Below are 26,750 nucleotides of genomic sequence, written 5' to 3'. Positions count from 1 at the left end.
CTGAGCATCGTAGACGGCCTGATAATCTGGCACCTCTGCAACTTTGTCTTTTTTCGCGTTCTTCCAGATTTCATCGGTGGTCCATTGTTTTCTTTGGGTGCATCGTTCGCTTAGACTATTCTGGGTGATGAGGGCATGTATTATGGCTATCTATTGGGATATCTTGTGGCACAAGTATCTAGTTCTAGTCGGCGTGTGTTGAACCGTTGTTCAATTTTCTCCTCCTGTTGACGTGCAATATTAATCTTGTCTTAATCCTATGAAAATATCACAGGATTGACCGGATTTTCTTTGTCATTCTATGATTTCCCAAGCCAGCCGATCTATGTTCGCCATACTGTGAACAGATGTTCCCTGATGCCAAGTAAGATAATAATATGTCCATTGTCCGTACTGCTTCGAGATAATACTTCTGATCACTCTGCAAAACCGATGATGCCACACTCTCGTCTCCCCAGTTTCCATGGATTTCTCAAATCGTATTTCCAAAATTCAAACCAAGTTGGATGATTTTTAATATATTTTTAATATTTTTTTTTAAATAATAATTATCAATTGTGTAGACTCTTGACCTTCTACGATTTTTTATTTGCTTTGCCAAAATTTGTTACTTGATTTTACTGTTATACCTTATGTGTTATACTGTGTTATTGTCAATTTAGTTTCTTTTCTTTATATACTAGTTTCGCAAAAAATCGCTGCATTAAAAAAGATCTTCGTTGTATTTTTCATGTCACTGAGATTCAAGAAAATAATGAGATAAGGTGTAGTGTTGTTTTAGTTTACTGCGCTCTCTCGGTTCACTTTAAATAAGTTAAGACATATACATCAGTCTTTATCGTATTCCTTATAATTTTCGTGTAATATATTCCATTTTAGATCCGTTTCTTTTTATCCCATTTTGCCATAAACAATATAAACAAATAAATTGAAGTGAATTTGATTGCGTGGTAATTTTAAAACATGTGAAAATAGAAGCCCATTAGTAATTTGTTTACCTGTAGCCAAAAAATACTAGGTGAAAAAAATGACTAATTTACGGTTTTACATATTCGCCTTTTGCATTACTGTCGGCAAGACAAATTTTTGAAGTTTGAAACATCAACTGTAAATTGCATCCCTTTGTTACTCGACCAGCAGATTTACTTACAAGAACAGATTTTATTTTACAAAAAAAGGGAATAAAAATGAATGGGCGGATCTGTTGTTTTAATAGTTCACCATTTTTGTCGTTAACATTAAGAATCGTTGTAAGATAAATACAGTGTATATTTAATTTTATCATAATTTCAGTAAAGGCAACGTCATGTTATTTTCTTGTTTTGATTTTGTTTTTTTCACATTTGAGTAAGGCTTAAAGCGTGCAATCTTCTGCTATGATAATATATGCAGTAATGGGTGTGTTTTATGCATGTGAAATATGAGTGTCTGGTGTATGAATGAGTTGTATTTTACAACGATGGTTCTGTGATTTAGTAATAGTTGCAGATCAACAGAACCGATGTTCATAACAAAATATTCTACTCGCATAAGAATATTAGCGACAATATATAAAGTAGACTTTGTTGTCAAATATATAATAATTTTAAGCATAAATGTACATACATTAGGGGTGGAATGTTATGTGCTTTCAGAGATTTCTCCCATTGCGACTGGAAGAGATTGAGTTCTCAAGATAAATTGTGATACAATGTTTTCGATAAATAAACTCAACTTATCAGTTGATAGGAACCAAATTCGCTTTAGAAATCCGCGTTATACTTTCTCAGTTTGAAAAAAATCAGTTTTGATAAAAAATTTGTCAATACAGGATATAACAATCTTTTAAGACGATAAATAGAGTAACAATAAAAGTCATGATTAATTTCCCAATTCGGCGTACGTGCTAAATAGATGCTTTATTTATTATAACTTCCCTTAATACAGTGCATTTTACTCTCCTACTCGACATTGGGAATCATATAGTTTGGAAATCAAGAATAAGACATGAAAATTTATGGAATAAAATTTATTTAAACAGTATGGAGAAACCGATCAAGATGTGCAGAATAGTTACAGAACATAGAATGAGGGATTATTTATAGTATCTAATTTACATCTTGGAATAAATATGATAAAAGGCAAGGAGATGTTAAAATATACCATTCGGAATAATTTTAAAATGCACTATAATAAAGGAATAAATATAGGACTCAATTGAATCATCTGTAAGATCTAGAGGGACCATATGTATAATGTGATGTATCCAAACTATTTAATATTCTCCCACAATACTCGTTATACGAAGTGTCAGAAACAAGACGGCCAAAATCGTTTTAGCATTAAAGTTCCAAGTCGCCATATCCTGTAATTTGTTCCATTGTTGGACACTTTGAAAATGAAGACCAAAATGAAATCAAATTCTTTTTAAATATGTTGCTAAGAAAGTGAAAATTAAGACGAATCGACTGGTCAACGCAATAGTAGTGATTGATGAATGGGATGTAATGATGATTATGAGAATGCATTGTTCTCAATTGATAATTTAATACTGATCCGATACTCTCATGCTATGATCAGACTATTGGCAAGTTACATGTTTTTCAGCAAACTTGAATTCATTTATCTTGTCGATAATGGGAATGACATATGTTATTCACCTTATAGTCTGAGCATGGCATTAGTTGTGATGACCCTTCGCTGAACCTCTTGGTTTACACAACTAACTTCTAACGTGTTTGTTTATAAATATGTTGGTATATCTTTGTTATACCGAGTATGTAACATGTCCGCGGGTGAGTGTGATGCATATGTGATAGTCCATCCTGGAGTTGTTCAATGATCTCTTTATTCTATATAATGTAAGGAATACTATGACATAATATAAGTGGCAACTTACCAATTCTAAAAGTACTAAAACGTACTCTTTGGCTCATTAGTTGGGTGAATGGAAAACATTTCTCCTATTGTAAGTAACCTATGGTTTGTCCTGTGAGTTTGGCGGGAATGGATGTGTTCGTTATCTATTGCAGTTTGTTGAAGGTTTGTGGTTTGCAAATGAAATTTCAAAATGGTTTGGTGTTTTGATCTGTTATTGGCAATTATTTGTTGCTCTGTTCTATAGTCTGATTCGTGATGATTTTGTTCTTAACTACCTTAAATATTATTCCTTATAAAAAACGATACTTTTTCTTAAACGCTATTGCACTTAAGCAACTATTTTTACACTTGGAACGGAATTTGAATTCTGATAGAGAAATTATCGAGTATTCTATCCTCAATCTATCTTTAGCCGTATGGAGATTCTTGATCTGTAAAGTTTCGCAATTCGACATTCGATGTGTATCTTTTTCATCCCAATAATCATTCCCATGCAATGAGCCTGCATGCAACAAAATCTAAACACTGGCCTATATCGATATCACTTCGAATGACACGATTGTAGCTGCTTTCAGATTGAATCAATCTATGTCTGGATAGGGGGTGGTCGTATTCGAGTGTTCTGCATCAAACAGAACTATTTATAATCTAGCCCCTCGCCTGGAGGGGCTCATAATGACTACATAGATAAGCAAACTGTCTAAATTTGTCCGTAATTTACCGTCGGTTTCGGAATCAACTTTCCTACTTCTACTAGCCTAACCAACATGAACATAACAACGAACAATACGACCTGTCGCGGTGTACTTTCCATAATATTGAAGGGCGTGCGGATTTGCTTAGGGAGGAAGAATCATCTAAACAAAGAAAAGTGTAACCAACAACACCCTTAAGGAGAAGGCGAAAAGATAGCTAACTCACCACCTTTTTGCTCTTCTTTAGCAATTTGCTTCCTGCCGCTGAGGACGATGACTGCATACAATGGAGGCAGTATAGCAATACTAGCACCACTATCAGTGCCAAAAAAGCGCCATAGTATATGCTGGCCGTTTCGATGTGAATCTTGGACTTACGCATGCTTAGGTAAGTCCCATCTAAGTACTTTGACTCGCACCGTTCACCCATGAATCCGTCGGCACATTCACACGTTGGCATCGTCGAGTTCGCGATCGTAAAGTTGTAGCACTTACCACCGTTGAGGCAGTAGTTCTCCTCGAACAGCAATGAGCACTTGCCCATTCGCATCAGCTGGTCCTTGCTGTTGCCGCCGTTGGTGTTCGTTCCACCGCCGGGGCTGTTGGTGCCACCGCCTGGACCGGGACCACTCCGAGGGTCCGTCACTGTCGATGTTGTTTCCGACTGTGCTTCACTGATGGTCGACGTTGTCTTGGTTGTTATCAGGGTGAATGTAGTCGAATCGCCATTGCCATTGGTGGTCGTAATCTTTGCCGACGAGGTCGTGATGACACCACGGAAGTGCGACACGGGCCGTGGACGCGATTTTGGCATGGATCTGCTTGAACAGCAGTCTGGAATGGAGAATTAAAATTAAAATTGAATCAGTTGAAGTGTGGAAGGTTTTAATAAAATCATGTTCTCTTCAAAAATAAATACATTCCCTTCCTGTTTATGGCCTAATTTTCCTCCCGTTTTTGACTATACGTTAAGACGATTCAAGAATTTCATTTTTCAAATACTTTTTTTTTTTTTCGAGAGTTGACCAGTTGTAGTCTTAATAGACTGGTATCTCGACTGGGCTCTCCATGTGATACACAATACTAGCAGACGACTCAAGCTATGTTGCTCACTAGGTCACTGCGGTCTGGGTTCGTATTGTGATCATACCGATACATTTCCCTTCCCGCAGTCTGTCAGTTTAAAAACAAATAATAATAATAATAATGAAAGCTCATCACGCGCATGAATGTTTTCCGAATAATTAACATGTAAAGTAGATTTAATGTGCTCTTGGAGCCGACATTCAATACCGAATAGTAGTCTATGTTGACAACGGGTGGTACTGATGCCATCTCCAAGTAAAGGCCGTTCTACAGCGATTAACGCAACGGCGCATCTTGACATTCTGTATTCTCTGTCAAAACGCGTCACCGCGCCCACCACCGCAGCCGAGCCATAACACTTTGATGTAATGTGATGGGATCATACTAGTGGACTTTGTTTCAACATGGAATAATTTAAATGATATCGTAAATATACAATAAATTAATTTAAGTACTATTGCAATAAATCGACATATTAATCTGAGAGCTTCCATTATTTTGGCGGTTGATCAAGATTATGGCGTCATATCCTTTACAGTACTGTCTGATATTATAAATTTCAGTAGTCAAATGGTCATGTTCTATTCCGTCCTTCAAAATTCAAGTCTTTAAAGTCTGGCCCAAGATTCAGTTATCAATGGTATGTTAATGCTTCATTGCGTCTATTTCCTAGCTAAATGAATGAATTTTACGATTATGAAGCATTGATTTATATGAATAACATCATTAAAAATATGTACTACTCGTTGGATAGTCATTTCTATTATTGTGAGTTGTATAATTAATGTAAAACACTACTTGTCTTCTATATTTTAGATCTGGGGCCTGTAGCATAATCGAAATTTTACTAATAATATTAGTAGAGTAGCTTGTAACTTGTATTTTTCTGTTGCATAATGAATCTACAAGTATCAATTTACAAGTCTAATATTACAAGTAAAGCGCCCTAATAATATTAGCAGAATTTATAAGTAACTGTTGCATAAAGAAAATACAAGCACAAATTATTTGCGTTGGCTTGTAGTTTCTTTTACAAGTATGAATGGCGCTGTAATTTAATTTACAAGTGGCTTTTATTCAAGGATGGTATCGATCATTTAGTAATTCGCGTTCGATCATTTAGTAGTTTGTCAATAGATCATTCCAAAAGCTGAATTTCGAAATGTGTTGTATGGTGGACTTCTAGTGCGAAAGTTTTTCTACAACTCTGCCTAATGGTTCGTTGTTTAAATACCACTAGTAACGGAGTTATAGCTCTAGTTTCAGTAACTTAGACTAAATGATTACAAAATACCAATCATTTAGTTTAAGCTACTGCAACTAGCGCTATAACTCCGTTGTTAGTTGAATTCTACCACCGAACCATTAGGTCGAGTTGTAGAAAAACCTTCGCACTAGAAGTCCACCATACAATACATTTCGAAATTCAGCTTTTGGAATGACCTATTGACAAACTACTAAATGATCGAACGCGAATTACTAAATGATCGATAACATCCTTGCTTTTATTTTATTATTTCAACTGTGCAAAGTAAATATACATCGTTTTATTGTTTTTAACGACTTAACAAAGAAAGAAATTATTATTCAAAGTGCTTTAAATTACCAAACAGTGAAATACTATGGACTACGTTCCAATACAAAACTGAGAATTATGATTTTTTTTTTTCAAATAACTCTGGAGAAAGTAGAAATACTTTACGTGCTGACATCAAGTATTCAAATTGTGGGGCGCTAACTCAATAAATGGGCTGTTTCACTTAAATCGTACTTTGGCCCAATAACCCATTTTTGTGTAAAATAACTTTTCTAACACCACGTAGTTTACATTAATCCACGTAAAAACATATTACCCAAAGCAAAGTTTAGTAACTTTAGTTTACCTAAAGTTGAAGTCAAGCCAAACCCGCAAAAGTTCCGCAAAACACGTAAATTGAAACCCGCAAGTACAAATCGCAATAATTAAAACCCATGTCAATCTCAAAATCCGCATATAAAAACCACATAAAAAATCACTCCAGTGTGCATTACTTTTTCTTTGTAAAAAATGCCAATACCACAAAACCGGATTGAATCAATAAATTAAAGAGAGAAGGATAATAAATTCGTGTTCCGTGTATACCTATCGCAGTATTCCATGCACAAACTTGCAGAAAAACATAAACAAATCATTTATCTCCGCATTGACAGTGAACTGTCGGATGAATTTTGACAGGTAAATGAACCTGACAGACTTGTCATTTCAACCTTACTAATAATACAAGTACTAATATTATTAGTTGGCGAATCACTTTTATGCAACACAAATTACAAGCACTTGTAATTTTTTGACTTGTAACTTGTAACTTGTAGCTAATATTAATAGTCTGATTATGCTACAGGGCCCTGTTATTGTCATTGTGTTGTTGTCGGTTGTCTGTCTGTTATGTTTCAACATAAAGGTCTTTTATATCTTTGTCTTGATAAGAAAATTATTTTGAGCTTTTTAGTGGAATGTTTTCACCTGTCATAAGACGAGTTTGAACAATCCCATTGAATTCCACCACTTAATTGTATCCTGACAGATACGTATTTCGACCTCAACAGTAAGGCCGTCTTCAGTGTCTTGTACTTGACTCGACTTAAGTCGAGTCAAGTACAAGACACTGAAGACGGCCTTACTGTTGAGGTCGAAATACGTATCTGTCAGGATACAATTAAGTGGTGGAATTCAATGGGATTGTTCAAACTCGTCTTATGACAGGATCTTTGTCTTTTTAGTGTTTCAGTCATTGTTAGATACAGTATGTATAAAACTATAAAATAATTTTTAATTAGTGCCTCATAAATCCTATGCCCTTCCTCTATCTATCAATATTTGCTTTCTCTTTTTATCAATCTCTCCTTTTTTCTTCTGTCTCTCTTCTATCTCAGATTTTCAATTTAATATTTTTCTATCCAATAGTACAGTAAACTTCTACCTTGGCTGCTCTAAACCATTTCTGAAGCAAAAATAAAAATAAAATTCTGTTTAATTACTGAATCTAAAATGTTCAATATTATTATTTCATTTTGTGATCAATCTATTTTTTTTTAATCCTACGTTTTTTCTTGGCTGATTTCTGGTTTGCTATGACATTACTATTTTGAATTTTTCAACCTGATGTGAATCCTGGAAATTCTAAATAGTTCTCCACTCCCAATTGAAAACATTTTGAAAATTGAATGTCTCTAAAATACAAAGTAGACTTCTCAATTTCAATCTATATTACAACCTATCCTATCCTACCTATGGCCACGTGTTGGCTTCTCTACTTCCAGTTGACGAGAAATTGATTAATTTCCCGACCCCTTGAGGAGTGCTAATGAGCCCTAGCGTATCCTCCATGTAAAGAGCTATACCTGATAAGTATGCCGGGACATACGATCAGGGGCTCAGTCTGCAAAGCAGCCGATCCACTGTGAATCGTTAGAGGCGCACTGAAGTGCTCCAAATGTGATATGATACACAGATGAATATTATCTTCAGTACCGTCAACCCCCGTGACCTTGGCTAGGGAAGAATTTCATTTTTCATTTTTCAAATATTGAACACTTTCTGATTTCTGATATTGGCTCCAGGTTTTGCAGAAATCGCTCTCATTAGATAACGAACAAGGATAAATGAGTTTCTCAAGAGTCAAATGAGAGAGTAAATGTATACAGAGATGATAAGTGAGAGACTTTCTCATTCTCTTTTGGATTCAATCTCTGTCCTAAACAGATAACACTGAATCAATAATTTGACGCCACATCTCTCCACCCTCGGTTGCTTCACACACTCGCGAAATCGTTTTGAACCTGATCCGCCCACCTAGCTTGCTGCGCACCCCACCTTCTTGTTCCTGCCGGATTGGAAGCAAACACCATCCACCATCGCCGCCAAAGATGGTCATAAGTGTCTGCCAGCAGGTTCTCCTCGATAATTCATAGACCACCTCGAAAGTATCCCGTAACACTGCTCCCAATGCGGACCTGTCGCGTACTAGCATGTACTTTGTCTTCGATGCATTTACTACCAGTCCCACTTTTGTTATTTCACGTTCCAGGCGGGTGTACAATTCTCGGGAACTTTTTCAAATCGGCGTATGTAACATTTTGATCAAGCTGAGAAAATGAGCTTGAAAGTTTTCAGATTTCATTTTTATTCCTATTTAGAAACTAATCATTTTATTGCAATTGAATACACCTCAACGATACATTATGAAAAGGTTCATCGTCACTGACCTTGAAATCTGCACTGCGTGTGAACATTTCAGTTATTTTGATAAAAATATATGTTACAACGTTCTGCAACAGATAAATCACATACGTCGTTTTGATACGTCAGTATGACCGAGGTCATGCTACTTTCGTCGAAATGTTACGCTGCTCCGTACGCTGCATTGTTGATACGTCGAAATGTTGCGTCAAGTTGAAACGTTTCACGCACATGCGACAAAAAATTGCAACACTTACAACACGACGTAACAACATTTGCTGCAGAAAAACAACGTAAAATGTTTTTCTTAACGAAAATCAGAATATTTAAGCGACATGCTTAATTTTGAAATCAGTGATGAAAAATTACAAGCAGATGCACGTTTTAAACTATTTAGTTGTTCGAAAAAACTTTTTAAAGTACATTTTCTGCTAAGTAGTGTATGTGCAATATTTTCAACAATGATGTTACACCGTTTTGCAAAAAATTGATTTACATTTTTAAAAACACATTTTCATGTAGCTTTGAAGATATACACATTTTTAGCTGAATTTGATGCCATATGCTGTTGAAAACGGGTTTGTTTACAATTTGCGACATACGTCGTTTTGAAAAAGTACCCGAGAATTGACCTTTCCCGTCAAAAATTGTATCTCGTTTTAATGTCTCAGTCGATTCTTTGGCTTACTTTTCCAAAGAAACCATATGTTTTGAAACCTCTAACTATTTTTAAAATCGAAAAAGGGCTGTATTTTCTTAGGATTGTCCCGATTTTGAACGAACATCGGTTGAATTTTTCAGACCGGTTCACACGTGCAGTACTTTTTCGGTTTTTTTTTCAATTTTAAAAATGGTTGGAGGCGTTAAAAACTATGGGTTCCTTGGGAAAGTTGACCTTAATTTAGCCAAAGAATCGATTGAGCGAATAAAAAATTTTGACGGGAAAGGTCAATTCTGCTACCTTTGCAATGTTTGGCCGACAATGTCCATATCATCCGCGAAACAAACAAATTGACTGAATCTGTTGAAAATCGTACCCGGTTCTCAGCATGACAACTTCTAGCGCAATGCTGAACAGCAGCCACGAAAGTCGATCACATTGTCTTAGGGCGATGACATACTGACGCGTCGAGCGATGCGGAGTGCGTCCAAGCACTCGTAAAGCAGAATATCAGCAAGGTCTTGGACGCGTTCGCACACACACGCGTGAGTATGTCATCAGCCTTAGTCCCCGGCCCGATTCGAACGAACTGGGGTGTTCGCTCGAAATCTTTACACGGTTTTGCACACCATCCACAGGCACTTCTCGAACGTCAAAACCTTCGTACACTTTTATAATAAAAGTTGATAGACCAAAGTCTTGTCTAATGAGCAGCTTGAAGTAGCTCAAAGTTATACCCATCCCGCTCTATTACATTTGATGACTTGAGAGAACGAGCAGGATAGGAGAAGCTTCCGATTTGACTTAGCTCAGGAAGCAGTGTAGAAGGAGTTGGAACAGGCGCCATTCAGCAGGGACGGATTTTTTCAAGTTGGCTCGGAAAGCTTACAAGAAGGCTCTACGATCTGCTGAGCAATCCGGCTGGAATTTTCTATGTACAAATATTACCAATTTGAAGACAGTCGATTGAATAAAATCCTTGCGAGATCCAAGGATTTCCAAGTTCGCAAGCCAAATGGCGACTACACTTCTTCTGATGAAGAATCGTTAGAGCACTTATTTGATACGCACTTCCCTGATGTCTCTTCATGTAGCTATGAGCTCAAGCACGTAGAATCATTACTACTGAATCGATTCAATGGGTACCTAACAGCCTCCGCTCAATAGAATCAAGCTACACCAAACGTCAAGAAGCCGCATCCCGTGACTATGTCGCTCGCCTGGAAGAAACTGCTAAAAATAATCCATCCTCGTTTTGGTCGTTCATACGCAATCGTAGGCAACCAAATGTCATTCGTACGCTTGACGTTCAACGTTCAGCTGATACACCGGATGATTCTGCAAACCTTTTCGCCGATTTGGAGCGTTCCCGAAACTCTAAGAAACTTCCTTTCGATGTTAACCTACCACCTTTAGCCGTTTCGCAAAACGATGTCCTCGCAATATTGAAGAAATTAGACATTTCAAAAGGACCTGGTACGGATAGGCAGTGATCTTCAATAAGTCACTGTATGAGGGGTCATTCCCTGAACTATGGAAAACGGCCGTCATCACTCCGATATTCAAATCAGGTGAAAAACACGAAGTCGAAAACTACCGAGGTACATATATTTATTTTATGCTGATTGGGAAAAGTCTTTGAAGAGCTTGTCCATAACGTATTGTACGCCACATCCGAGCCACTGCAGTGCACTGCTATTCGATTTTCAACAACAAGAAACGATTGACCACATCGAACCTAATGTCGTATGTGAATTATATTTCGAAATAGATCGAGGCTCGACATCAAGTAGATGCAATATATCGCTGGTCATGTTGAAAACCGGAATGAGGGACTTTCTTTCTTCTTTCTTATTGGCATTACATCCTCACACTGGGACAGAGCCGCCTCGCAGCTTAGTGTTCATTAAGCCCTTCCACAGTTATTAACTGCGAAGTTTTCTAAGCCAGTTTACCATTTTTGCATTCGTATATCATGAGGCTATAACACGATGATACTTCTATGCCCAGTAGGGTGTCCCAAAAAAAATCGATGGTCGAAAAGTCATGGTGCTCAACCCTGAAATGAAAGATGTACCTGTCTGGATAATTTTTGTAGAACAAACCGAATTTCTAAAAAATCGTTTAGAGGTCGCGCCAGATCGATTTTTGAAAATGACCTTTTTAGGTAAAAATCAAATATTGGGTCCTTTCACAATTTTTTGAAGATCACCCATTTGTTTTATATTTTTTTATTTTTCTGTTGATCTTTGCCCATTGTCTCCATGAATTAGTTTTTGGTTTTATGTGTTTTTACAGTCTGCAGAACTTTTTAAATATCGAAAAAAGCACATTTTTTTGACTAATTTTCGAAGTTATTTCATTCTCACACAAAAAATATTTTTTTCTCATTCAGAAAAACTTACATACTACAAAGAGCTATTTATAAGGAGTATTTTCATAAAGAAAGATCCAAGAAATGTTGTTCTGGGGCTGAGATATAGCAGTTTTAGTAAATAGTCAAAAAGTGTACAAATTCGGCTTTTTCTTTACATGTTATAATTTCATCAAGATTGCACCAATATTTTAATTTAAATTAAAAACAATTCAAAAGCAAATAAATGGGAATATTTTCTAGGTAACAAAGCTTTTCTTTCCGATGGAGTTCGTTACCTGAATTACAGGATTTGGTCGGAGTATATGGATGGAGCCAGTTATAAAATTATATCACACCCAACAGTTAATATGTAGCAATATACAAGTAATTAGGTTTACTATGATCTCTTTATTAGTTTTGATTCAATCATAGGATGCTTTTCACGGTATATAAAAAACAAGGCAGGCTCAGTACGTATGTAAACATTCAGTTTGAACGTAAACATGTGTCGTCACTACTATTATCGCACAAGTTGAACTGAGACGATGCTCTACGGTCTCAGCATGCTTAATTTTGTACTCTAACATGTGGCACATATTTCACTTGAAGTGTCATTTTTTCGTTTTTACTTCAAGTTTATTCCATTTTTACTTTTGCAATATCTCAAGTGAACTCATGGAAAAGCTGTCGAACTGATACGACGAAAAAAATTGTTTGACTGTCATATGACATATCAAAAGCATCACGGTATGCAGACAACAAGGTAGACTCGTAAGAAAAGTGACACGTCAAGAGTGACGCATATTTCATCGCCACATGTTAGAGTACAGAAGTAAGCATGCTGAGACCGTAGAGCATCATCTCAATTCAGCTTGTGCGAAGATAGTAGTGACGACACATGTTTACGTTCAAACTGAATGTTTACATACGTGCTGAGCCTGCCTTGTTTTTTGTAAACGGTGAAAAGCATACTATGATTGAATCAAAACTAATAAAGAGATCATAGTAAACCTGATTACTTGTATATTGCTACATATTAACTGTTGAGTGTGATATAATTTTATAACTGGCTCCATCCATATACTCCGACCAAATCCTGTAATTCAGGTAACCAACTCCATCGGAAAGAAAAGCTTTGTTACCTAGAAAATATTCCCATTTATTTGCTTTTGAATTGTTTTTAATTTAAATTAAAATATTGGTGCAATCTTGATGAAATTATAACATGTAAAGAAAAAGTACCGAATTTGTACACTTTTTGACTATTTACTAAAACTGCTATATCTCAGCCCCAGAACAACATTTCTTGGATCTTTCTTTATGAAAATACTCCTTATAAATAGCTCTTTGTAGTATGTAAGTTTTTCTGAATGAGAAAAAATTATGTTTTTTGTGAGAATGAAATAACTTTGAAAATTAGTCAAAACAATGTGCTTTTCTCGATATTTAAAAAGTTCTGCAGACTGTAAAAACACATAATATCAAAAACTAATTCATGGAGACAATGGGCAAAGATCCACAGAAAAATAAAAAAATATAAAACGAATGGGTGATCCTCAAAAAAATTGTGGAAGGACCCAATATTTGATTTTTTACCTAAAAAAAGGTCATTTTTCAAAAATCGATCTAGCGCGACCTCTAAACGATTTTTTAGAAATTCGGTTTGTTCTACAAAAATTATCCAGACAGGTATATCTTTCATTTCAGGGTTGAGCACCATGATTTTTCGAACATCGATTTTTTTTGGGACACCCTAATGCCCAGGGAAGTCGAGACAATTTCCAATCCGAAAATTGCCTAGACCGGCACCGGGAATCGAACCCAGCCACCCTCAGCATGGTATTGCTTTGTAGCCGCGCGTCGCACCGCACGGCTGAGGAGAGCTATCGAAGGAGGGAATGAGGGACTATCGAAGTTTGATTTTTCTCGCAATCCATACGTTAAACCTTTGCTCTAAGGCCCTAATTAGACTAGCGCGCCACTAGCGAAGTTAGGTTTAACGTATGGATTGCAAGAACTTCGCTTGTCCCCTATTCCGGTTTTCAACTTAATTGAGTATATTTCGACTTCTCTAAGGCTGATGACATACTGGGAGCGAAGAGAAGCGAAGCGAAGAGGTTGGTGATAAGCAAAGTGAAGTGAAGCGGCGATCAATGCGAGCTATGACATACTGAAAGCGTTTTCCGGAGTGTAGATCTTGCAACAAATACAAGTGTAAAAACATGGATTTCCTCAGATGAAGAATATTTTGCTTCTCCAAGCATATTTAGCACAAAGAGAAGAGTGTTGAGGAGATTTATAGAATGTCGCAATTGAAAATCGATTTTAATATGTGAGCGATAGATTATCACCACATACAAACAGACGTAGGGCGTAGCTATGGTTAAACTTTTTGGGCCATGTTTTATTCCTATTTTACGAAAAGATATTTTAGTTACTAGATAAAGATTGTCGCTTCGGTTCCCTTTGTTCTGCTGTCCGAAACATGAGTGGTACATACCTGTCAAATCGTATGGATTTTCCTTCTTTGACATTTAGCTCCCCTATCCTCGCCAGCAAAAGATGTTCCGGACAGCGACGACAGCGACAATCTTTATCTAGTAACTAAAATATCTTTTATTTTACGTTTGCTCCTAAGGAAAATCCATTAATTACGTAACGAGAAATTTCCAATACGACCCACCCCCCCTTTTTGTATGAAACATCTGAAAATTTTGCATGAATCGTCACACTTCTTATGGATGTTCTTCTTACAACATTTCTCTACACTGAAGTTGATTTCTCGGGAGCTTCGCACATCATGAAAACAACTTCCACAAAAATCGTTTTGTCTCGGCAACCTTTTTGAAAAACGGCGTAAATAAACGCAAATTCCAAAAATCCGCAGAAAAAAGGGAAACCATTTCCCACCAATGGCCGGCAAAAATTGGGACAACAATGTCCTTATCTATCGGATTGTTCCCGAAGTTTTAATATGCGGACATAAGCAAAAATTGCGCAAAACCGATTTTCGTTGAAGTTGAAGAGCTTTTCAAGATACACGGTACGTATCTCCCGCGTACAAACCGACTCCAGTGTAAAATCAAATATCAAAGCGATTGATCACAACAATTTCATTCGGTTCAAACACGCATTACAGATGCGTGAAAAACCTATCATTTGAAACTAATCCTAAATACGAGAACGATATTAAAATAACAAGTTCAACATCCATTTGCCTGTGGTAACAGCAAAATACGTGTTTTTTGTTTCAAAGTGTTTCTAAATGTATGGACTGCACCAGAATATTCCCAATTTTAATGAGTACCGCTACTATGAAAAACATCAGATTTGCTCCGTACATGTAGCTAAAACCATACATATTTTAATGTTTTCATTAACCAAATTAACAAAATAAACAATGTTGCTTTTCTCTCCCGCAATACTTTTCACCCACAGCCATTTTACACAACTGCGAACGAGGGTAAGCTCAAATCAACAAACATACAGAAGTGATCCTTTGCGATCTCGCGCGGCAAAGCACTCTATGAACTGCTTCGCCTCTTTGGCTGCCGCTTCTCGCCTCTTCTCATCGCTTCCACTATGACAGGTATAAGCGATTTCCATATATCGCTCATTGAGGTAGCTTTCACGCGGACGCTTCGCTTCCCTCTCAACTCTTCTAATCGCTTCTCTTCTCTCCCAGTATGGCATCAGCCTAAGAAGGCCTTCGCTTCGACAAAGTTCCCCACGAGCTCACCATCCAGAAATTCAAATATCTGGGTTTTCCCTACTGGATAACGTAATGGCTGCACTCATACCTAAGTGGAAGAAATGCCTTCGTCAGATTGAATACATCCGGTATCCCGCAAGGAAGTGTACTTGGACCTTTAATCTTTGATCTTTAATCTGTTTATAAAGGACCTCGGCTAAAATCGGGCCAGTTACGGTATGCTGACGACCTAAAAATATTATAAAGTAATTTAATAAAATATTATATAAAGTAATTTCATCGCATCTCGATTGTTGTGCGCTTCAAGCCGATATAGACGAACTCCGAATGTGGTGTTCGTATACGATAGGTTCCACTCAGTAAGAACGTGTAGAATTGATCTGCGATTTGCACTGTACTGTTCAACGGTGCGAAGTATCTTGGAGTTTGCAGTATGTATGCGGTCCCCATACCACGCGACACAAGCTATCAGGATTGAAAAGGTTCAACGATGTTTCATCAGATACGCCATCCATCGGCTTCCTTGGAATGACCCTGTCAACCTCCCGGACTATTCCAGCCGCTGTAAACTTATAAGCCTGGAGACACTTGCGCTTCGTCGGACTAATCTGCAAAGGGTGTTTGTTTTTTATATTTTAAAAATGACGTGCAGTTAGGGGCCCTCCTTAGCCGTGCGGTAAGATGCGCGGCTACAAAGCAAGACCATGCTGAGGGTGACTGGGTTCGATTCCCGGTGCTGGTCTAGACAATTTTCGGATTGAAAATTTTCTCGAATTCCCTGGGCATAAAAGTATCATCGTGCTAGCCTCATGATATACGAATGCAAAATGGTAACCTGGCTTAGAAACCTCGCAGTTAAGAACTGTGGAAGTGCTTAATGAACACTAAGCTGCGAGGCGGCTCTGTCCCAGTGTGGGGATGTAATGCCAATAAGAAGAAGAAGAAGAAGAGTGCAGTTATTGCAAAACGTTACGTTTTACGCTCCTTCTCGGCATTTGCGTGAACGCGATCTTATTATGATTCAGCGTCACAGGACGTCATATGGTTTTATCAACCCTCTGGAAAATTGTTTTCGGTCGTTTAATAGTGGAAGTGCTGTTTTTGATTTCAATGTGTCTAAACTAGCTTTTAAGCATAGAATAAAAAATATTAGATAAGAAGCAGTCTGAGGTGTTTTTCATAATTCAAGACGAAGAAATAAATAAATAAATAAAAAGTTTTGGTCCCTGGAAATCTTCAGGGGAGGATGGGATTTATCCCATTCTACTTCAGAGAGGTTTTGAGCATAAAAAAAAAGTTTTGAAAAAACTTCTAGTATGCAGTTTTGCTGCTGGGTATGTTCCCATATCCTGGCGGGATGTCACTATAGTTTGCCCCAAAAGGAGGACGTGCTTCGTATGAAGAAGCGAAGAGTTTTAGACCCATCAGTCTGACCTCATTTCTTCTGAAATGCTTAGAACGTATTATCGATCATCACATTCGTGCTTACAACGTGCTTACCAATCTGCAACCAACCTTCTACACAAGGTTGTTTACGATATCGAGAAAGCATTCGCTCAAAAGCAATCGTGCTTGGTGCTTTCTTAGATATTGGGGAAAATTCGACAACGTGTCTTTCGATGCAATATTGGAACCCGCACGTTGTCATGGGCTACCTGATATTATTACCAAATGGATTCACCAGATGCTTAAAAACCGACATCTCTACTCGACATTATGTCAAGCAGCGATTAGGAAACTAAGTGTCTGCGGATGTCTCCAAGGGGAAGTATTATCTCCACTTTTGTGGAATCTCGTTGCAGATACGCTATTGAGGTTACTCAATAATGACGGTTTTACTACCTATGGATTTGCCGACGACTATCTAACAGTGATAGTGGGTTTGAGCATTACTATCTTATTCGACCTGATGCAAAATGCCCTTCAGGTAGTTGAAAGTTGGTGTCGCCAATATGGCCTTTCGGTCAATCCGAATAAAACATCTATTGTTCTTTTTACGGAAAAACGTAACCGTAATGGTATTTGTCTATTACATCTTTTTGGTTATCAAATCAATGTAACTGATCAGGTACGGTATGTGGGTCTAATTTTGGATTCAAAGCTTTCCTGGACTCCTAACATTGAGTTCAGAATCAAAAAGGCGTGTATGGTTTTCGGCCAATGCCGAAGAACCTTTGGTAAAACTTGGGGTCTTAAACCCAAATATATCACATGGATTTACATAACAGTTGTACGACCAATTTTGGCTTATGGATGTCTTGTGTGGTGGCAAAAGGGGGAAGTGAGGACAATTCAGTCTAAATTAGACCATCTTCAAAGGATGTGCCTAATGGCAATGACTGGTGCGTTCTCTTCAACTCCCACGGCTGCTCTCGAAGTTCTCTTCGACGTGGCCCACTACACATACATCTCAAACAAAAACATTTTCTTGTACTTACCGACTATGGGTACTCGGTTTTATGGAAGAGAATCCTGTAAACCGCAGTTCTACACACACTTCGTTGTTACCGCTTATGGTTAATTGGGACAAAATTTTCCTTGCCCCAAGTGATCTCACACACGTTAGTAGTTTTCCTTATAGGACATTTTCAACACAATTTCCCTCGCGGGAGGAGTAGACATCTGGCTATTTGGAGAGAAGTATGTCGGACAGCATTGTTTGTTACACTGACGGCTCCCTCCTCGAAGGTAGAGCAGGTGCAGGCGTTTATTCGCGTGAACTGAGATTCCACTGTCACTGTTTTTCAAGGGGAAATATTTGCAATCATGTGATTATATGGAAATATTTGCCATCTTGCCAACTGAGATTGGAACAGTCACACTCACTGGGTACACACTGCACTGTCTTTCAAGCGGAAATATTTGCCATCATGTGTGGAGTGCAATTTGCACTGCAGCAACGCATTATGGGCAAAGTAATATACTTCTGTTCAGATAGCCAAGCAGCTATTAAAGCTCTCGCCTCGGCCAACTCAAGGTCGAAGTTAGTAATCGCATGTCGAACTCAAATTGAGGAACTGAATTCAGTTAATACTTTACACCTTACATGGATATTTGGCCATTTTTCCATAGCTGGAAACGAATTGGCTGATGAGTTAGCTCGTAATGGAGCATCACATGACTTTATTGGTCCTGAGCCAGCTATTCCAATATCCAAGTGTTGGGTGACGCTTTTGATCAACTCTTGGACTGTCACTCAGCACAAATGGCATTGGAGTAGTCTGCATTCATGTCATCAAACAAAATTGTACATCCGGGAGCCTTCTCCGGTAGTAACTAATCTGTCTAAACAGAATTGCAGTGTCTTAGTCAAGGCCTTGACAGGTCACTGCAGAATGAACTATCACATGGCAAATATTCAACGTGTTGAATGTGAATCATTTGTCTGTGATAGTTGTGAATCCGATTATGGAACTTCTTATCATCTAATTTGTAACTGCCCAGTCTATGCACAATGGCGCTTCCAAAGATTTGGTAAACACTTACTCAGTGGAGTTTCCCTAACCTCAATCTACCTGTGCACTGAGTTTAAATTTAAGGAATTGGTGTGCGGAAATGCCTAGAATAACTAGATTTTGATTAGTATAAACGACTCTGATAATTTTCTTTTCCATTTGGGCTGTCCAAATATCAAAATTTTCACTTTTTGGGTCAGTGCACAGGTAAAAAGTGAGGTTACGCGACGCCACTGCACTTACTTAGTGAAATTGACTTCAGAAACCTGAACCTTCAGAGTATTTTGTTGTTAATAACCCGTTGTGGTAAGGAGCTATAAGCTCTTGTACTTATGTGTTGTTGCCCTATTCAAGGATACTTTTCCAAACTTTCCTTTTGTTCTCCCATCCACATTCCTTTCCATTTTCATCACTTCCTTTTCCGTCAGGTGTGTGATGAAAAAGGCTTGAAGGCGATGGCACATCTCTCAAATTGAGGTGAACGTGCCCCTGGACCCGACGTTCTGATACCTTATACATGTCTAATGAGCAGCTTGAAGTATTATTTATTATTATCGGAACGGTCTATAATGCGCCAACTTGACAGAGCTATATCAAATTTTAATTTTAAAATATATCCATCAAGGAAAAAAAAAACAATACATTTTCTGGAGAAATTTTCGAAGGGATTCCCGAAGATTTTTCCAGAGGAATCCATGGATACATTTTCGGAGGAATGCCTAGAGTAATTCCCGGAGGAATATCTGAAGACAATATTTGGCAATATTTGGCGCACTATTATGGATTCATCAAGATCATCATTAATATGTTCTTTTCACATTTATTTTTTATGTTCATTGTTTCCAGGGGCGACTCGTCCATACGTTCTACCTGTTCATGGAACAGGTAACCATTTTTAGGTCAGAAGAAAGAAATTAATGTCTTGGCAATTAATTATTAGGGCAAATAATTTATCCAGTAAATTTTTTAAACAAAGCTTCACGTAATATTTCCAATGATTTTAACATCTAAACATCTAAAAAACAAAATATTTCGTAGGCAGATCAAGTTAACGCCACATGCTTGGCGTTCAGTCAAATTGCAGCAGAATGTGTGTTTCTCCGAAAAACCACACCCCATCACATATAAAGCATTTGCCTGTCGTACGATCTATAATGAAGAACCAACAGCAGCGCTGCCGGAAGTCAAATTTTAAGTTTTGAGCCATGACAAATGATTTGAAATAATTTCCTCCTTGGTATGCTCACTCGTTCTCCGCGCGCAGAGAACCAGCGTGAGCGTTGCCAGCTTTCTCCGTTTTCTCACATCATCCTCTTTCGCAAGCGAAGCAAGTACGTTTAGATGCAAGTTCTGCTATGCGCGCAGGGGCCTGTAGCATAATCGAAATTGTACTAATAATATTAGTAGAGTAGCTTGTAACTTGTATTTTTCTGTTGCATAATTAATCTACAAGTATGAATTTACAAGACTAATATTACAAGTAAACCGCACTAATAATATTAGTGGAATTTACAAGTAACTGTTGCATAAATAAAATACAAGTAGAAATTATTGGCGTTGGCTTGTAGTTTCTTTTACAAGTATGAATGGTGCTGTAATTTAATTTACAAGTAGCTTTTATTTTATTATTTTAGCTGCGCAAAGTAATTATGCATAGTTTAATTGTTTTTAACGACTTAAAGAGAAAGAAACTATTATTCTAGTTGCTTCAAATTACCATATAATGAAATAATGGGCACTAAGAATAAATTTCTCGTTCCCATATAACACTGAGAATTATGAAAATTGTCAAATGACTTTGCATATAGTAGAAGTAATTTAAGTGCTGACATCAAGTATTCAAATGGTGGATCGCTAAATATCATTAGCAATGATGCAGTACACAGAAACCCAAAATTACTTTATTCTAATGAATTATTGGCAGTGGCTGATTTTCTACTCGCCGCTATCACATCCCGGCGCTATAATATATGCGCAAAATAGCCAGCATGAGTTAACCGCCAGAAATGTGTATGGCGAAAGACATCTAACGCGGGATTTTTCAAAATTAGGAACTTTTCATGAAAAACTATTTGGTACCGGTTATGAAGAATGGTGTCCGCTACTACGCCTACCAAATATTTTTTTGATTAGGGTGCTTAATATTGAGAAATCAAACCTTAGATGCCTTTCGCCATACTGATTTCAGAAAGTTAACTCCTAGTGTGCCGCTGTAAGCACGCTCAAAGCAGGCGATTCATTACTATTACTTTATTCATCTCAAAATTGAGAATATATTAATTTACTGAAATTTGTATTATTGTGGTATTATTGTATTATTATACTAAACAATCTTGTTTAAGACCATACATATTGCTTTATGTTTGACAACAATCATGGGAAAGTAAGAAAAACGGAAAAACTACCTAAATTCTGAGTAGACTTTATTACGATATTTTCATCAGTTAGTATTTTGAACTAAAAAAGAAATCGTCCAAATTTAATAATCGTATTAGAAGCAAAATCTGAACCCGCATAAGTCTCACAATACACGTAAATTAAACCCTCTTCAAAAACCCACAACAAACAAGTCTAGCGGGATTCGATTTATCATGGAGGATATGTTCACGTAACTTACAAATCGCCTTAATTAAAACTTGAGTCAATCTCAAAGACCACGTAAAAACGACTCCAGTGTACATTACATTGGCTTGGTTAAAAATGCCAATATCACGAAGCCGGCTTAAGCCGCGGAATCAATAAATTTACAGAGAGTGTTCCGTGCATACCTATCGCAATCAAAATATATATTTTATCCACAAATTTGCAAACAAACGTAAACAAATCGTCTACCTCCGCATTGACAGTGAACTGTCGGATGAATTTTGACAGGTAAATGAACCTGAGGGACTTGTAATTTCAACCTTACTAATAATACAAGTACTAATATTATTAGTTGGCAAAACATTATTATGCGACGCAAATTACAAGTACTTGTAATTTGTTGACTTGTAACTTGTAACTTGTAGCTAATATTATTAGTCGGATTATGCTACAGGGCCCAGGAGTCGACGCGCTGCGAGAACAACCAATGATGCGCACCTTCGGTTAGGCTCGATCGTAGTGTCGGGCTGTGCTTTGCCGAAAGGCGCACCGCGCACGCTTTCGCGTCGATGATTGGAAACAGTTCTCGGGTACTTTTTCAAAACGGCGTATGTCGCAAATTGTAAACAAACCCGTTTTTAACAGCATATGGCATCAAATTCATCTAAAACTGTGTATATTTTCAAAACTACATGAAAATGTGTTTTAAAATGTAAATCAATTTTTGCAAAACGGTGTAACATCATTGTTGAAAATATTGCACATACACCGCTTAGCAGAAAATGCACTTTAAAATTTTTTTTCGAACAACTAAATAGTTTAAAACGTGCGTCTGCTTGTACTTTTCATCACTGATTTCAAAATTAAGCATGTTGCTTGAATATTCTGATTTTCGTTAAGAAAAACATTTTACGTTGTTTTTCTGCAGCAAATGTTGTTACGTCGTGTTGTAAGTGTTGCAATTTTTTGTCGCATGTGCGTGAAACGTTTCAACTTGACGCAACATTTCGACGTATCAACAATGCAGCGTACGGAGCAGCGTAACATTTCGACGAAAGTAGCATGACCTCGGTCATGCTGACGTATCAAAACGACGTATGTGATTTATCTGTTGCAGAACGTTGTAACATATATTTTATCAAAATAACTGAAATGTTCACACGCAGTGCCGATTTCAGGGTCAGTGACGATGAACCTTTTCATAATGTATCGTTGAGGTGTATTCAATTGCAATAAAATGATTAGTTTCTAAATAGGAATAAAATAAAATCTGAAAACTGAAGCTCATTTTCTCAGCTTGATCAAAATGTTACATACGCCGATTTGAAAAAGTTCCCGAGAGTTGTTTGCGTTTTCAAAAGAGAGATTAAATAATGCTTTTTTACGAATACTCAAAATCAATCAACATAGAAAAAAATGTATAGTTTTCACTAAATTTGAAGAATTAAATAACTGGAACACATTTCAACTTCTAAATGTGACTCATTGGTCGTCACAATCTGGGGTCGAATCAAACAATAATTCTCGGGAACTTTTTCAAATCGGCGTATGTAACATTTTGATCAAGCTGAGAAAATGAGCTTGGAAGTTTTCAGAATTTATTTTTATTCCTATTTAGAAACTAAACAATTTTATTGCAATTGAATACACCTCAACGATACATTATGAAAAGGTTCATCGTCACTGACCCTGAAATCTGCACTGCGTGTGAACATTTCAGTTATTTTGATAAAAATATATGTTACAACGTTCTGCAACAGATAAATCACATACGTCGTTTTGATACGTCAGCATGGCTGAGGTCATGCTACTTTCGTCGAAATGTTACGCTGCTCCGTACGCTGCATTGTTGATACGTCGAAATGTTGCGTCAAGTTGAAACGTTTCACGCACATGCGACAAAAATTGCAACACTTTCAACACGACGTAACAACATTTGCTGCAGAAAACAACGTAAAATGGTTTTCTTTACGAAAATCAGAATATACAAGCAACATGTTTAATTTTGAAATCAGTTTTTTTTTTTTTTTTCGAGAGTTGACCAGTTGTAGTCTTAATAGACTGGTATCTCGGCTGGGCTCTCCATGTGATACACAATACTAGCAGACGACTCAAGCTATGTTGCTCACTAGGTCACTGCGGCCTGGGTTTGTATTGTGTTCATACCGATACATTATTCTTTCTATCTACAGTCTGTCAATTATAAACCGAACAAATAATGGAAGCTCAACATGTACATTAGAGTGGGGCGTCATGGTCATTTTTTCAAATCAATGGTTTTTCGAAGCTATTCTGGGTCCTGAACAACTGTGCAGAATTTGGGACCGATTGGTTGCTTCCTCGCTTTCCGCATCGCGTTTGAAGTTTGTATGGAAATTAGTATGGGAGAACGAATATTTTTGCATTTCTACTACTAGAGGTTTCAGTTCATGTTAAACCAAGTGGCACATTGCGTTAAAGTATAACCCAAAGGATGCCGAAAAACTTTGCTGAAGAAGGCACGTTGCTGGAACGTCCACGAAAAAAGTTATAACGCTTCGAACATTGTGAACACTCACCATATGCAAAAAATCGTTTATTCTGCCAGCACTGCCGTACTACGTAGACCAATAATTTAACTGAGTGTTATTTCAAAATAATTGATCTTATAGGGCTTTAGAGCTAATGGGAGCTATCCGGAATTATTTCACAAAGGAAAAAATCGGACAAGAAGATAGATGGGTTTTGCCATTCGATAACCATAGGTTGTCCGGTAGTGCTGGCAGAAACACTGATTTCTTGCATATGGTTTGAACGATCAATTTTCGAAACGTAATAACATTTTTTGTAGACCTTCCAGCTATGTCCGTTCTTCGGCAAAGTCTTCCGGCATCTTCCAGACTATATGCTAACGTATTGAGTCACGTGATTGATGATAAATTGAAGCCGCTAATAGCAAAAATGTAAAAAAGTACGTTTTCCCATACTAATCTCCATGTAAATTTAAATTGCGATGCGGCATGCGAGATCGCAACCAATCGAGCCCATATTTTGCACAGTTGATTGGGGTCCCAAAATGATTCAGAAAAACCTTGATCTCACTTGATCGGGCGAAGTTTGCGTTTTTCCATACAACTGCGCCCCGCTCTAATGTACATAGATGTTTTCTGAATAAGTAGTTAACATGTAAATTTAATTATTAGTTACTTGGAGCCGACATTCAATACCTAATAGTAGTCTATGTTGACAACGGGTGGTACTGTTGCCATTTCCAAGTAACAATTTCGAATAAAGATGTGATATGATATGATATCATTCTGGTAGGGTAGTTTCAAAATAGATTAATTTAAGTACTATTGTAATAAATGGACACATTGAAGAGCTTCCCTTATTTTAACACGGTTGAGTATCGGATGTTTGTCAATACGTCGTCGAGTTAATTGTATCCTATCAGTCACAGTAATGTCATATGTTAAAGTTTCAGTAGTCTAATAGTGATCATTATACAAAATTTCTGTCCAGTTGTTCCGTAATTGCTTTTTTTTTGGTCAAGTTCTATTCACTTTTCTAATATTCAAACCTTTATTATTTATTAAAATAATGAGGTCTAAAATTCAGTTATTCAGATTCAGGGTATACAATATTCAATATAATAGTGGATAAACGCATCATATGGTCTATCCTCATTTCCGTAAGTGGTCAAGTTATTAGTCTTGTAGCAATAATAGTGGTACTAGTTATTCTCTATCTTGTGAGTGCAATGGTCTCAATTAACTATTCTAAACAGAACTCTGTCTCTTGTCTTTCTGTCCACCGATGGTCATGTATTTATTTTCGTTTTTTATTATTTATTTGATATCTTTAAATTTCAGTCATTTACTATCGGTCATTTATTTTATTATAAGGTAAAGGTCAGCGAATTTGTCTTAATACGAGAAACACTAAGTCATGTCCCCTATATATCCGCTAATTTTTCTAACTAACCTAATAGAAGGAAGAGAGAAACAGTTTTTTGCGTTGATCCATGCAGCTAGAGAGACTAAAATAAAAAGATTATCGAGAAGATATAATAGATACATTCACTATCTCCAATGCCAAATTAGTAAATCTACAAATTCTACTTTTCACTACTAAAATTCTACTTCAGCTATACGGGTACAAAATGAATTATTGTTAGCTACTACTACAAGTATAAATAGATGTATGCTATTTGGATAAGCGTTTGTTTCAGGGTCTTGTTAGTATTAGAGTTATGTTAGTTAGACCCCTACTGAGCCCTGCCGGCACCTCCAAATTTACCAATAGGCAGTTGTTGTTAGATCGTGCGACACTAACCATTAGTTAACTTGGAGGCATGGTACCTCAAGTGTTTGGTATAACTGTTGACCTTATTTAAGTAAGATGTGATAAAAGTTTCTCTATGGAGCTTATTTTCAAACCATTACCATTAAAATAACGATATTCTTGTGAAGGAGATATAAAAAATGGAAAAATATCTTAATTTTTTAATTTAGTGTTGAACTTAACCTTTGTTTGTAAAAAGCACTCTATTAAACAACAAAAATAAAAATAAAATAAAAATCTTTTTAAGACACTTGAAATATCAACGTCAAGCCCCTTATCCATGGACAGGAAAAAATCTATGTACAAATATTACCAATTTGAAGACAGTCGATTGAATAAAATCCTTGCGAGATCCAAGGATTTCCAGTTCGCAAGCCAAATGGCGACTACACTTCTTCTGATGAAGCACGTTAGAGCACTTATTTGATACGCATTTCCCTGATGTCTCTTCATGTAGCTATGGGTCTTGGGCTCAAGCACGTAGAATCATAACTACTGAATCGATTCAATGGGCACCTAACAGCCTCCGCTCAATAGAATCAAGCTACACAACACCAAACGTCAAGAGGCCACATCCCGTGACTATGTCGCTCGCCTGGAAGAAACTGCTAGAAATAATCCATCCTCGTTTTGGTCGTTCATACACAATCGTAGGTAACCAAATGCCATTCGTACGCTTGACGTTCAAAGATCGTTCAGCTGAAACACCGGATGATTCTGCAAACCTTTTCGCCGATTTGAAGCGCTTCCGAAACTCTTAGAAACTTCCTTTCGATTTTAACCTACCACCTTTAGCCGTTT

At 37.1% G+C, this 26,750-nt stretch overlaps 1 protein-coding gene across 1 annotated transcript in view; it reads right to left on the bottom strand.

Annotated features, from left to right (window-relative positions):
• Nucleotides 1-507: 507 nt before the first annotated feature.
• The window catches only part of LOC134207973 (protein spitz-like), an 84,359-nt gene continuing 58,116 nt past the window's right edge, over nt 508-26,750 (bottom strand). The window contains exons 3-4 of the mRNA XM_062684073.1: nt 3,781-4,388; nt 508-3,716 (exon numbers count right to left, since the gene is read on the bottom strand). Of these exons, the coding sequence (XP_062540057.1) occupies nt 3,699-3,716; nt 3,781-4,388 (626 nt within the window). The 3' untranslated portion in view covers nt 508-3,698. The remainder of the gene's footprint in view (nt 3,717-3,780; nt 4,389-26,750) is intronic.

This window comes from Armigeres subalbatus, chromosome 1 (assembly GCF_024139115.2).
Source record: "Armigeres subalbatus isolate Guangzhou_Male chromosome 1, GZ_Asu_2, whole genome shotgun sequence".
NCBI lineage: Eukaryota > Metazoa > Arthropoda > Insecta > Diptera > Culicidae > Armigeres > Armigeres subalbatus.
The sequence above is the reverse complement of the archived record's forward strand: the minus strand, read 5'-3'. Positions and strand labels throughout refer to the sequence as shown.